Here is a 13,057-nt window from a genome sequence, read left to right as displayed (position 1 = left end):
TTCTCTTCTCTATCTTGTACTTACAAAAAGTTTGATGAAATATGCACAAGTCTGAACTGTACATGTATCTCTATTCTCTAATTAAACATAAAGACAAAATTGTACTCCTATCAATCCTTAATTTGAAATTTGATACTAGTACTTTTATATACCTTCCTTTTCTTTACCTGGCACAAAATTATATTAATTTATATAATATTTTGAGGTTAAAATATTTTTTAGTTTATATAATTAATTAGACTTACTTTATTATATTCTAATTCTTATAATTTAAAATAGATACTTTTAATTCATGTATTTACAGTTTTATAATCTTTTGATTTCTGCAGTTAATTTTTTTATAATATTATTTTTTATATTAATATAATAAAGGTATTTAACTTAATGTTTCTGATAGTGAATTTATTTTTCTAGATTTAATTTAAATAAAAAATTTTAAAACTGTGTGTTTTTTTGTCTTCACTTATAATTTCTATTGTCGATCTTACAAATTTAAAAATACCTGTCATATCAATATATAATATAAAAAATGTCATTACAAAAAATTTAATGACAGAAATTAAAAAATTAAAAAAGATAAATATAAAACTAAAAAATATATCTTAAACTATATAAATTAATAAAAATAAATATAATGACTAAAATAAAATAATGAAAACTATAGGAATTAAAAAGATATTTTAAATATATTTATAATACAAATCTCTAAATTCTTATATAGTTACATGAATATAGGGAGGTGTGCTATGAAAATATTTGATATTTTTGTTAAATATTAAGAAGTTGAGTATAATTTATCATTAAATATGACTTGTGATGGATTAAAATCAAGACTTAAAATGCATATGACAAATATTAAACGTTTTCAAGTTCAATCAAATATTAAATGAAAGAAACTTGTGGACGAAAATTCTAATAATTATTATACAAGGAATTACTGGCTAAAAGGGCAATTAAATGCAATAATTCAGGATTAACTCCTACATCATAGTTACAATACAACACAACTTTTGCTATTAGTTTTTCAAATGAAAAGTTAGTAACGTACCCACATTTAAGATTCTCAAAGAAATCATTCTTGATGAAACTCTGATACAAATATATTTCCATGCATGTATTGTTCCTAGTTGCTGCCGCGACGAATGGGATTTGAGAGTGTATATAGCAAAATCTCATATATGAGTCTCAGCTGCGATGGTACAAGAACAAAAACTGGAATGCTCCCGAATATGGCACCTCCTATAAAGAGACGCTTATAAGCCCAATAATGATTAAGTACTACACCAAGTGCAGCACAAAATGCAACCATCATGGAGGCCACAGACAGGAAAAGAAAGCCAAGGCCAGCCAATAACTTGAAGGGTATCCTTTTTAGGAAGTCTTTTTCCGCGAAACGTGAAGTGAGGATCCAAATGAATATCAAGACTGAAGTGGCAGAAGTGAAGAGAGATATTGCATCTGCCACGAGAAACGTGGTAAATACATCGTAGTCTAAGAAAATAGGCACTCCTGTATTTTGATTGTTCCCACCTGGGACAGTGAAGGCCGCAGCAAACATGACAGTGGTGATGAGAATACCCACAAGTGCAAAAGACTTAGCTGCTTGTTTTGCCCACTTCTCTCCTTCTTTCACCAGTTCTTTGTGCGTTTCAGTAAATAGCTCACGAGGCTTCTTACCGTCATCATTTCTTGCTTCCTTACACTTGAGAGACACAACTTCCTCTACTGCCTGCAGTGATTTTATCGATGTAAGTCTCTAAGCTGTCAAAACTTAAAACGCTAATTCTAAATAAAAAATAATACTAATATTGTTTATGAAATTGTATGCAATTAAGTTTTGTCATAATCTAAAAGGATTATATGACATACTTCTATAAAATGACTAACTAGACTATTGCGAGTACATTGCACCTTTTATATTATGTAATGATGAATATCTACACAGAGAAATAATTAAAATAAATGACCTTAAACCATTGAAATTCTCTTTGCATTTGTAGAGCAGCACCGGCTCTGTCATTAACATCAGAGGAAGGGCCTAAATGTGCTGCCAGATGCAATAGATTATTACCAAACACGTCTATACGATATTTAATTATATCCTTCCTTCCATTGAGATTATAAATGAGTTGGAACACTATCTGTTTGCGATGAAGAATAGCATACGAAAATATGCCTCTCTTATAGTTGTCTGTAGACCACAAGAGATCATGGTCAGCCTTAGCCATAGATTCTATGAACTCAACGATTCCGTGCTTGGCTGCATCCAACATAGCATCGTACACAAAAGCTCTCTGGAGCTGTGAATTATTCAACTTCTTAACAAGAATCTGCATGTACGACAATATTTGTTGAACTACACGATGGGTACGTTTCTGTTCATATATTTTCCTAATTCCTGAGAAAAATGGAGAGACTTAGTGTTGGAGTCGTTACAGAAAATTAAATTGAATTAAGCAGAGAGGAAGAACTAAATTACATATCATTTGGTTTTATGAACCATATTTAGAAATTTGAAAAAATGAATGAACACAAACAATGAAGTAGTTCACCAGGAATTTAGAGAAGTATCCATCAATATATATATGTGATGATAACAAACAAGATATGTCAAAAAGAGACAAAATACTACTTACCCAAAAACATTACGGGCAGAAGCAGAACATTCTTAATCGGACTGCAGAACCTAAAACCTGAAGAAGCATCATCGAAGGCAAGCTTTGATTATAGTTCATTCACACATATACATACAAATAAATATTTATAAATATATATATATATATATATATATATATATATATATATATATGATAATTTGTTTTCCGATCTCTTTAAGAGCGCTCCTAAAGAATTTTTAGAATAAGAAAATAAAATAAACTTTTTTAAAATTAAAATTAAATTACACATAAATTAATTTGTAAATATTATTTTATTTTGCAAAATATTTTTAACTTATGCATATAAACAAATTTATTTCTTTTTTTTTCTAAAAATATTTATGAAAAAAATTATTCAAACAAAACTCTAAGTAACCTTCTTTTTTTTTTTTTTTTACGGACATAAATAAGACTGAGATATAAATGTAAATATCAGTTTGTAATATTTATATGGAAAAGAAAAATAAGGGAAGGGAATTTTCTCATAAAAGAAACTCTCATTTTTATTTTTTTGACATGATAAATTATAAACAATTTTTTTGTGCATATATATTAATTAGTTTAGTGTATTTTAATAACACATGATTTAAACATTTTTATATAATTAAGTTATTCATTTTTAGTGGATCTCTTCTGTCAACTATTATTTTTTCATTCATGCTACAACTTTACTAAATTGACTCGTGTTCAATTATTCTTGTATTTATAAATGGTTTAATGTAACTTCTTGTAGTTATTCTTTTTTATTATCGACCCGTTTTATTTAGAAGGACAGAGAAAGGTATAAGCATTAATTATGCCAATAATTTAATTAGTTTCCATCTAAATTCACTTATAATTATTTTTGTAAACTTATATTTATTTAAAATTTTGTACAAGTTCATAATAATTTAAATTTTATTATTATTATTATTATAACTTAAATTTTATTATCGTTATTATAATTTCTGATAAAAAAAATTAAACTTTTGCAAGGATGAATAAAGTTTCAAATGTCACTAATATAATTAAGATTAAATTATATTTTTATCTCTCTATTTATTTTTAAGATTTAATTTAATTTTATTGTTTTAAAATGATTTAATTTAATTTTCTAATTTTTTAAAAATATTCAATATTTCTTCTGTCCAAATTGACACTCGAACAAAAAAAATAACATTAAACATCATTTGAAAATTAAATGAATAAATTGAATCATTTAAAAATAGTGAGATCAAATTGAATGTTCTATAAATAAAGAGACTAAATGAACAAAAATTTATCTATCATTTTTTTTGTCTAGATATATTTAATTTTATTTTACCTATTGAATAATCTCTTTTATTAGGTAACTTTTTCATTTTGTGATCATATTTTTAATTTCAAGTACTCAATTTCTTGTCATTCATGATCTTGTTAAAATAAGTAAGAGAAAATTCAAATTTATATACACAATAAATGTTAGATAAATTTTTATTTAATTTGGTCATACTATTTTTAAAATATTCAACTTAGTCATATTATTTTTAAGTTTTTCAATTTGGTCCTTTAATTAAAAAAAAACGTTCAATGTTATTTTTTATCTAATTTCATTAACATGATCAGTGTCAATTTCGACAGAAAAATAACGGTAAACATTATTTTGAAAATTACATAAGCATTTTGGACAAATTAAAAAATATTAAATACTAACTTATAAAAACATTCTTCACACCTTGGTGTATAAAAAACAAAACATTCTTCCCATCTAATTAATTAAGATATTAAAAATACTTCAATCATATTTATTTAACTTCTATTATTATGGTTTAATTGTTTTTATTCCTTTTTGTTAACTTTCTTCCTTGCCTTTGTTATATTTCGACATATTTTTGTTGAAATCGATCCATTTAAAAAAAATCTATAAAACACTGAAATATTATTAAATCACTAATATATATATATATATATATATATATATATATATGTATGAGAAGAGTTATAATAATATTGGTGTAATTTTTACTAAGTATTATACCGCTCAATAACTTTATATTAAATATGAATTTTGTAATTAAATCTAACCGTTAGATTGAAAGTTCATATATATCACTTTATATGTTTATATCAAATTTTGTTAAAATTGAACAACAACTTGAAAATAATCAATGTGTTCATATTTTAGTATATTTTGAAATGTATATTTTATGTCAATTTTGTTTTATAATAATAAAGTATCAAATCATCTTAAATTAATATAAAATTTTATATATATAATCTAAGAATAAAGAAATTTCGATTTAACGGTTGAATTTACAAAATTGACATTTAATATAAAATTATTGAGCGGAATAATACTTAATAAAAATTATATCAATATTATTATAATCATCTTCATATATATAATAAAATAATGAAATAAATTATAATAAGTGCATATTAGTTTTTTAACTTAAGTAACATACTTAAAAATTAAGTTACACAGACAAGAAGAATCAAATGTCAAAACTTTAACACCTAAAGAAAAAGTCTGTTTCAAAAACATATAATTAAAAAACGGAAAGAAAAAAAAAACTGCACCAAACTCTCTAACTCCACTTTACTCACTAGTGCAAAAAAGGGTATTTACGTCACCCAATTTACGTCGGAAACAGTAAACACCGACGTTGTAAAAATGCGGTGGCAGTTTCGTAATTAAGAGGAGACTAATTTACGTCGGACCCCCCCTAGTCCGACGTAAATGTGGGAATTAACGTCGGGCCACCTCTAGTCCGACGTAAATTTACGTCGGAACCCCCATAATCTGACGTAAATTTACGTCAGAACAACGAAACCCGACGTAAATTTACGTCGGAACATCGAAGCCCGACGTAAAAAATGGCCCTATATTCCCCACCTTCGTATTTTCCATTCCCGCGCTCACAATTTACAAACAACCTCTCTCATTTTCTCTGAATTTCTGAGTCTCCCACTGCGTTTAGTGCTACATTCAACGTATTCAAGTCTCTAAGTGTCTGCACGTTGGTCGTTTGAGGTTAGTTTGTTGTCCCCGTAATTATTTTTTTTTTTTTTGCTATTTGTTCCGCTGGAACAGCCCGTTCTCCTTGCAGAACGGGCCGTTCTCCTTGCAGAACGGGTTGTTCAGCAAGCAGTAAGGGCCGTTCTGCAAAGAGAACGGCCCGTTCTGCTGGAAATTTGTTGTTGTAATTTTTTGATCTGGAACGGCCCGTTCTAGTTTCAGTACGGGCCGTTCCAGATGCATTAAAGAAGAGTTTTAAGCATTGACCTTTAGTTTACCATCGATTTTTTAGGGTTGTAGTTTAGGTTAGAAAATTTATGAATAACTGAGTTAATAGTTTACATTCCAACCTAATAGGTTTCTGTTTATGTATTATTTATTTTTTTATTAGTTATTTTGTTGCTATATTATTATTATCTTTTTTACTTTATTTGTCTATTCAGTTAATTCATTGTTTTAATAATGACAATTTATTTTTTTCAGGATTATGGAGGATTCTGGGTCTGGCAGTGGAAGGAGGGAAGGTAGATCTGTCACCCGATTGTCTGGGTTGACAGCTGGGCGAATTGCCAAGGAGAGGACACCGGTTGAGGTGGATCCTCGTTCTGGAAAGGCATCAGGTCCAAATGCTGCCAAGTTTAAGAGCTATTTGGGAGTCTTAGCTCGACGACATGTTTCTATTATCATTCCATCATGGGATGACGTTCAGGAGGTTGACAAGAACCTCATGTGGCAGGATATTCAGGTATATACTTTAACATCCTTTCAATATTATATAACTAAAATACATTATTTATTATTTGTTGTTATTTTCATAGCAAAATTTTGACATTCCCAACACTGAGGGCATAAGGAGGAAGATGTTATCTGCCCTTGCCACCAGGTGGAGAGACTTCAAGACTTTTTTGACACGGGAGTATGTATTTGGAGAGCGCCAAAATGAGACTCCCTGTCTAAAGTACCAGATCACTGAAGAGGAGTGGATGCAATTTTGTGCCACTCGATTGGACCCTTCGTGGCAGGTTAGTTATTGATAACTTTTACATTGACACAAATACTTAAGGTACATTTTAATTTATCTCATTTTCTTTTTTGTATTATTGCAGGCTAAAAGAATAGCTGCCCAAGAACGACAGGCCAAGAATGATGCACCCCATCTATTGTCAAGAGGGGGATATGAAAGAAAAAAAAAAGCAAATGAATAAGGCTAAGGCACAGGCAGCAGGGGTTGAGGATGCTGACCGTGTAGAGTCACCTCCCCGCCATGAGATGTGGATAGCAGCCCGGACAAAACCAGATGGGAAAATGACTTCTGAGTCTGCAAGAGTCGTTGCTAGTAAAATAGTAAGTAAAAATATACAAAGTAAGACTCTTCATTTCAACTCATTTAATTCATAAGAATTTTTAATCTTTCTTATTGTTGCAGGAGGGTTTAGTTGAGCAGAGCACCCAGGGCTCATTTGTTTCTGATGGTCGGAATGATATCCTCACAACGGCCATAGGAAAGCCAGAGCACGGAGGTCGTGTGTGTGGTGTTGGTGGTTCTTGGAGCCACCGAGATTTCTTTGGTGGCCGATCATCGAGGAGCACTGTCAACTCTTGCAGTCAAGAGGTTATACAGGAATTGGAGCAGAGATTGAAGATGGAGTTTGAAGAGAAACTGAAGAATATTGGAAAACAGTTTGAACAGAAGTTTGAACTTTTGGCTCGTTCTCAGCAACAGATTGCAATTGCTCATGATGGTGTTCGAGTCAGCACTAAAGGGAGTTGTGCTGCTCCAGATCCCTCACCGGATCAGACTCACACTGATGTACCAAACCAGTGTGAGTTATATGTTGAGGATGACCCCCCACGATTAGTGGCTATTGGCCGAGTATTTGAGGGTGGCTCAACCATCCATGGTGTCCCTCTACAGTCAGACTGGACACGGGTTGTGGTTGACCAAGTTCAAGATGCTGCTACTCCAGTGCCTTTGCCCAATACAGAGGTTCAACTAGTGGGGCAGGCAACCGGCACATTCTTAGCTTGGCCAAAACGTTTGGTCATGCCGCTTTCAACACGGGCAAAGGTAATTATATTATTGCTCTTTTAGATTCTTATAATTCTATTATTGTTTAACTAATTTTGATTATTTCTTTAGGATTTTATCAATCGTGGTAAGGAGGTCATGAGAGAACCTCATGTTCATGATGCCAATATCGCAGAAGCTGAGGATGATCCCATATCTATGCTTCTAATCAAATTACCACGAATAAAGAAGCATCCAATTCAATTGCAGTGGGACATTAGAGTTTTTGGAGTTGATAGCTCTGATGTTCCACTATACATATCTCTGCCTGATGCATTAGAGATTGTTGGGGGAAACTGCATGTTAAATATATCTGTCATACAGTTGTGGGCCATGTAAGTCATATTTTCTTTTATGAGTCTAAATTTACAATATATACATTTAACTTATAATAATTATTTGTGTTAGGTACATGGATAAATTGAGTGTGGAGCAAGCACAAGCAGAAGTATATGGATTTATTGAGCCTCAATCCATCCAAAAGTCAGGAAACACTCAGGTCCAGATCCAACAATATATGCAAACATGGATGAGTGACTCAAGAAGACATATATACATGGCTCCATACATTGACGGGTTAGTTTTTTAATTGGTTTTTTAATCATGGTAAGTTTTTAACTGATTTGTTTATCATACAATGTAGGTCCCATTGGCAGTTAATGGTAATCATTCCTAAGGAATATACCGTGGTGTGGTTTTGTTCACTTCATCGAAAACCAAGCCATGAAATTAAAAGCCAATTACATGGGTAACTAAATTTTTTTCATTATGTTTTAAAACTAATTATATATATTGGCTAACATTTGTTTTTATTTCAATTAATTAGAATCGTGTCTGGAGCTAATATATTAAGTGGAAGAGCCAGATCATCAAAGTCATTGCATTTCATATACCCTAAGGTTAGCAAATAAATTCATACAATCAATAATATTTAAATTTATTGACTTTGGAATTAATAGTTATTTGTTTCTCATTTTAGTGTAATAAGCAACAAGACTCGTTTGAATGTGGCTATTACATCATGTATTGGATGAAAGCCATAGTTTCTGCGGGTATTATTGATTCTTGGGCGCAGGTAATTCATATCAAAATTTATTTAACTATATTTACCTTTAGAATAATTAACATTGCATATTAATGACACTTAAATTACCCTTTCAGGTCTTTCAAGATCCATCTCCATTGCCCGAAGATGAGTTGCTCAAGATAAGAGAACAATGGGCAAATTTTTTTCTAAGTTTAGTTAGTTAGATATTATGTTTATAGTTTGATAGTTAGTTAGATATTATGTTTATAGTTTGATAGTTAGTTAGTTTAGTTAGTTAGATAGCATTGACAAACATGTTTTATAGCTTTTTTAGGATAATAGGATTTACATTGTCATAATTTATGTTTTTTAAGATTTATATATTATTTTCTTTTTGTCATTCAATTTTGAAATACAATTTGAATTTCTATTCTGGACTGCCTGGTTTAGAGTTGGTATTCTGGATTATATTTATATGCAGGTGTTGGGTATATCAATTTACAAACGTTTTTTAAAAAAAAACTCCCACAATTTACGTCGGACAAGCCCACGTCTGACGTAAAATTGTGGCATGATTTTGCCCCTTTTTACGTCGGTCTGGAATAATCTCCGACGTAAATTTACGTCGTCTTGCAGAGGCGACGTAAATTTACGACTCCCGTATTAACGTCGGACCCTTTTCCGACGTAAAAGGGTCAAAATACACGACATAAAAGACCCTTTCTGTACTAGTGACTCCTGCGGTTGTCTACTAGTCTTTATGAAACTAAAAAGACAATGAAAAGTTTAGAATAAAGAAATAATTTTACATTGAATAGAAATAACTTTTTTTGTTTATTGGAAGAGAGATTAAGAGTACATGAAGAGTTTCACTGCGAGTAGTAATAATATATATATTTTTTTAGTAGAAAGGTTAAATAAATGAGTGAAAATTTAATATTTTTCAAAGTCTCTTAATTAATTAAGTAGGAAGAATATTTTAAAAATAGGTATTTAATATTTCTTAACTTATGTAAAGTTGTGCAGAATAAAAAAAATCCTTAAATATTGTCTCTTTCTTCGTTATACAATATCATATTAATTCATATTTCAAACTTTGTTGAAATAGTATACATAAAGATTCATGTTTGAACTTTGTTGTTATAGTTTTTTTAATTTATTATTCAGAAATATTTCACTACAAAAATGTTGTAGTTTAGAGTCAGGCAAAAGCTGACTCTAAATCATAAAAATCGACGTAATATTGTCAGTTATTTATCAATTTTAGCTGACGTTAAATAAGTCGACACAATTTTTTTTTTGTGTCGACTAAGCCGTTAATAACAAATTTATTTATTTTAATTTTTTATTGTCAGTTAAGCCGACACTACGTCGACACGAAATTTATTTTATTTTTTTTATCTTCTTTTTTCAGCTTATCAATTATTCGTTCGTATTTTTAACATTCTAAGGACTCGATATGTGAACCTTGAGGTCTTAAGTGAACTTAATAACCAAGTGAACCAAAACACATTATGCGTATATAACATTGAAAAATTATCTTTATCTCTCTCAAAGTACGTGTACTGTTGAAAAAACTAGCGTTATTTTAAGATGTAGCGTCAACTTTTCGGCACTAAATTTAAATTAAGATTAATTTAAATTAAATTAATGTCGGAAAAGCCGACACTATATCTAAAGAAATAGCGTCAGCTTTTCCAATGCTAAACTTAAAATAAATTAAATTAGCCGACGCTTATTTTTCGCAGCTATTTCACCATTTTCTTGTAGTGTTCTTTGTTGAACACCAGGATAATTTTTCGAGTATTTGACAAACACCAAATAGGTGAATATCCCCTCCTTGCTTGAATTTTTTTACAAAATTTAATTACTGGTCACTTGATTAAGCAAAATGAGTCCCTTGTCACTCGCACCAACCAACTCAAATTGGTTGTTATATTTTAATTCTTATTGATAAAGAAAATAAATCATATTCAAACTTAAAAAAGGAAACACATTTCTTCAACACTTAAATAAAATTATACTAATTAAGCATCACAAGAATATATCTTAAATTTTTTAATCTGTGAAAAAATAGAAGTAAAAATGAAAGAAAATTATGTCATGCAATTATATATGGTTTAATTATTTAGCTTGATTTAAAAAAAGTAAACATATTTAATTATTTTTAAATATTACAAAAAAAAAAACATATGCACCTAATTTTTAAAACAAAATTAATACATTCCAAAAGGAAAAAAAAAATACATCATAAACAAAAGTGTCATACACAGTTGACCGGTACATGTGTATCGACATGTAGCATTAATGTTGAATATAAAATAACGTTAATACTTTAAGAATTAAAATTACATAATTATAATATTGAATAATTAAAAATACAATTAACTTTAGGGTTTCCATAATCCTTTATATATATATATAGTCCTTATTCATGGCTTGTTTTCCATTTCCTTTCAAGTGTGTGTTAATGGGGAGAAAACTGGTCCTTTTAAACCTTAAAAGGGGATCAAGTAGGGTGATTCCATTTCACCTTATATTTTTGTTATCTGTATGGAAAGGTCATCTCATTTGATTGAGGAAGAGTTATATCAGGGTAGGTGGAACCCCTCATTATTTTTAGAAATGACTTTAGTACTATATCTCACTTGTTCTTTATTGATGACCTTTTTGCTCTTTAGGGAAGCTTCAAATGCTCAGAGGGAGACTATGATGAAGTGTTTGGATATGTTTAGTCAGGCTGTTGGTACCAGGGTCAATGTGACTAAAACTAGCTAGTTTTTTTTGTTTTTTTTTCTCTAAAGGAGTGAATCATGTTCCAACATATTATCCATAGATCAAACCAAAGGCTTTTTTTCATGGAAAGCTAGCTAGTTGGTTATGGTGGACAGAGTTACTCTAACTTAGAGCGTTATTCAAGCTATGCCAACTTATTCTATGCAATCAACTTTACTCCCTAAAGGTGTCTGTAAGAAACTGTAGGAAATTTAAAGACACTTTGTTTGGAATGATAATATTGGTAGTAAGCGGTTGCATACTACCCCTTGGGTTTCTTTTTGTGAGCCTAGAGGTCAAGGTGGTTTGGGTTTTATTACCCCCACCTATTCAGCAAAGCTTTCCTCACGAAGACTGAGTGAGAGCTTATCTCCAAGCCTTCAGAGTTGTGGGTCTAGTTGCTTCCTGCAAAATACAAATGTGGCTTGAAGACTATTCCCCATGTGCAAGTGAAAGCCATAGATACTTAGTCTTGGAAAAGTGTTGTCGAGCTGTAGAAATATGTTACTCAAAATGTTAGATGGGAGATTGGTGATGAGAGGAGTGTCAATTTTTGGTTAGGTAGGTGATTTTCGTTGGCTGAGAATCTTCATTCTCATGCTTGCTCTAAACCATTAGTTTATGAATTATCAAACAGTAAAAATTTCTTTGATTGGTAGAAAGAATGAGGAGACAAATTTATATAGATAGGCTTAGTTGAAAGGAAAACTAGCTTAGAAGAATAGTTAGAATAGATTTGAGTGGAATTAGTTGCTTGGTTACAAATGTTGGGTACATGGCCTATTTATAGGCCTCAACACTATCATTCATGTTTTATGTAGAAGATTTTAGAGATATTTATTCTAGATTTTTCTATTTATATGTAATTGTCTAAATAATTTTAGAATTTGTATCATCTAGTAGTTACTAGCATATACCTATATGTTTTTCTACAATAATCTAGCTTATTCTAAAAGTCTGTATCACATTTTAACATAAACCCCTACTAGAAAAGAATAAGAGAGTTTGTGACTATGTCAGACTAGATGGTTTGTGGGATGTTGAACATATCGATCTTTTCCTTCCTAGGGATATTATTACCCCTTTTCAAAACATTGGGGTTGTACTACTGATTAATGTTCATTATTCTTAAAAGTATGTATTTGGAAAGCGACAAAATGAGACTCCCTGTCTAAAGTACCAGATTAGTGACGAGGAATGGATGCAATTTTGTGCTAGTCGATTGGACCCTTCTTGGCAGGTTAGTTATTGATAATTCTTACATTAACACAAATACTTAAGGTATATTTTAATCTCATTTTCTTATTTGCATTAATTATTGCAGGCCAAAAGAGTAGCTGTCCAAGAACGACAGAGCAAGAATGATGCACCCCATCTATTGTCAAGAGAGGGATATGAATTAAAAAAGAAGAAACTCATGAAGGCTAGGACAGAGGCATCAGAGGTTGAGTCTGCTGACCTTCTAGATCCACCTCCCCGCTATGAGCTATGGATAGTAGCTCAAACAAAATCAGATGGGCAAATGACTTCTAAGTCTGTAAGGGTCATTACTG

The 13,057-nt window shown here is 30.6% G+C and overlaps 3 protein-coding genes across 4 annotated transcripts in view; 2 read left to right on the top strand and 1 right to left on the bottom strand.

The window, feature by feature from the left end:
• Positions 1–897: 897 nt before the first annotated feature.
• Positions 898–13,057, bottom strand: part of LOC109799869 (uncharacterized) — a 28,559-nt gene continuing 16,399 nt past the window's right edge. The window contains exons 5-8 of one of the 2 annotated variants that reach the window (XM_020360511.3): positions 2,637–2,693; positions 1,968–2,398; positions 1,531–1,729; positions 898–1,458 (exon numbers count right to left, since the gene is read on the bottom strand). In XM_020360511.3, coding sequence (XP_020216100.2) covers positions 1,124–1,458; positions 1,531–1,729; positions 1,968–2,398; positions 2,637–2,693 — 1,022 coding nt within the window. In that variant the 3' untranslated portion in view covers positions 898–1,123. Of the gene's footprint in view, positions 1,730–1,967; positions 2,399–2,636; positions 2,694–13,057 lie in introns of both variants that reach the window. The other variant, XM_020360510.3, reaches the window with a different exon arrangement.
• LOC145953068 (uncharacterized) lies at positions 6,821–7,726 on the top strand. Its single transcript, XM_083066666.1, has 2 exons — positions 6,821–6,978; positions 7,061–7,726. Exons 1-2 carry the CDS (start codon positions 6,832–6,834, stop codon positions 7,724–7,726), a joined length of 813 nt encoding a protein of 270 aa, XP_082922792.1. The 5' UTR covers positions 6,821–6,831.
• On the top strand, positions 8,115–9,152 carry LOC145953067 (uncharacterized). The gene is made up of 5 exons (XM_083066665.1): positions 8,115–8,278; positions 8,346–8,450; positions 8,529–8,601; positions 8,682–8,777; positions 8,864–9,152. The coding sequence occupies exons 1-5, from the start codon at positions 8,115–8,117 to the stop codon at positions 8,951–8,953; spliced, it is 528 nt and encodes a 175-aa protein (XP_082922791.1). The 3' UTR covers positions 8,954–9,152.

Source organism: Cajanus cajan, chromosome 11 (genome assembly GCF_000230855.2).
Source record: "Cajanus cajan strain Asha chromosome 11, NIPB_CcT2T_4, whole genome shotgun sequence".
Taxonomy (NCBI): Eukaryota; Viridiplantae; Streptophyta; class Magnoliopsida; order Fabales; family Fabaceae; genus Cajanus; species Cajanus cajan.
The sequence above is the reverse complement of the archived record's forward strand: the minus strand, read 5'-3'. Positions and strand labels throughout refer to the sequence as shown.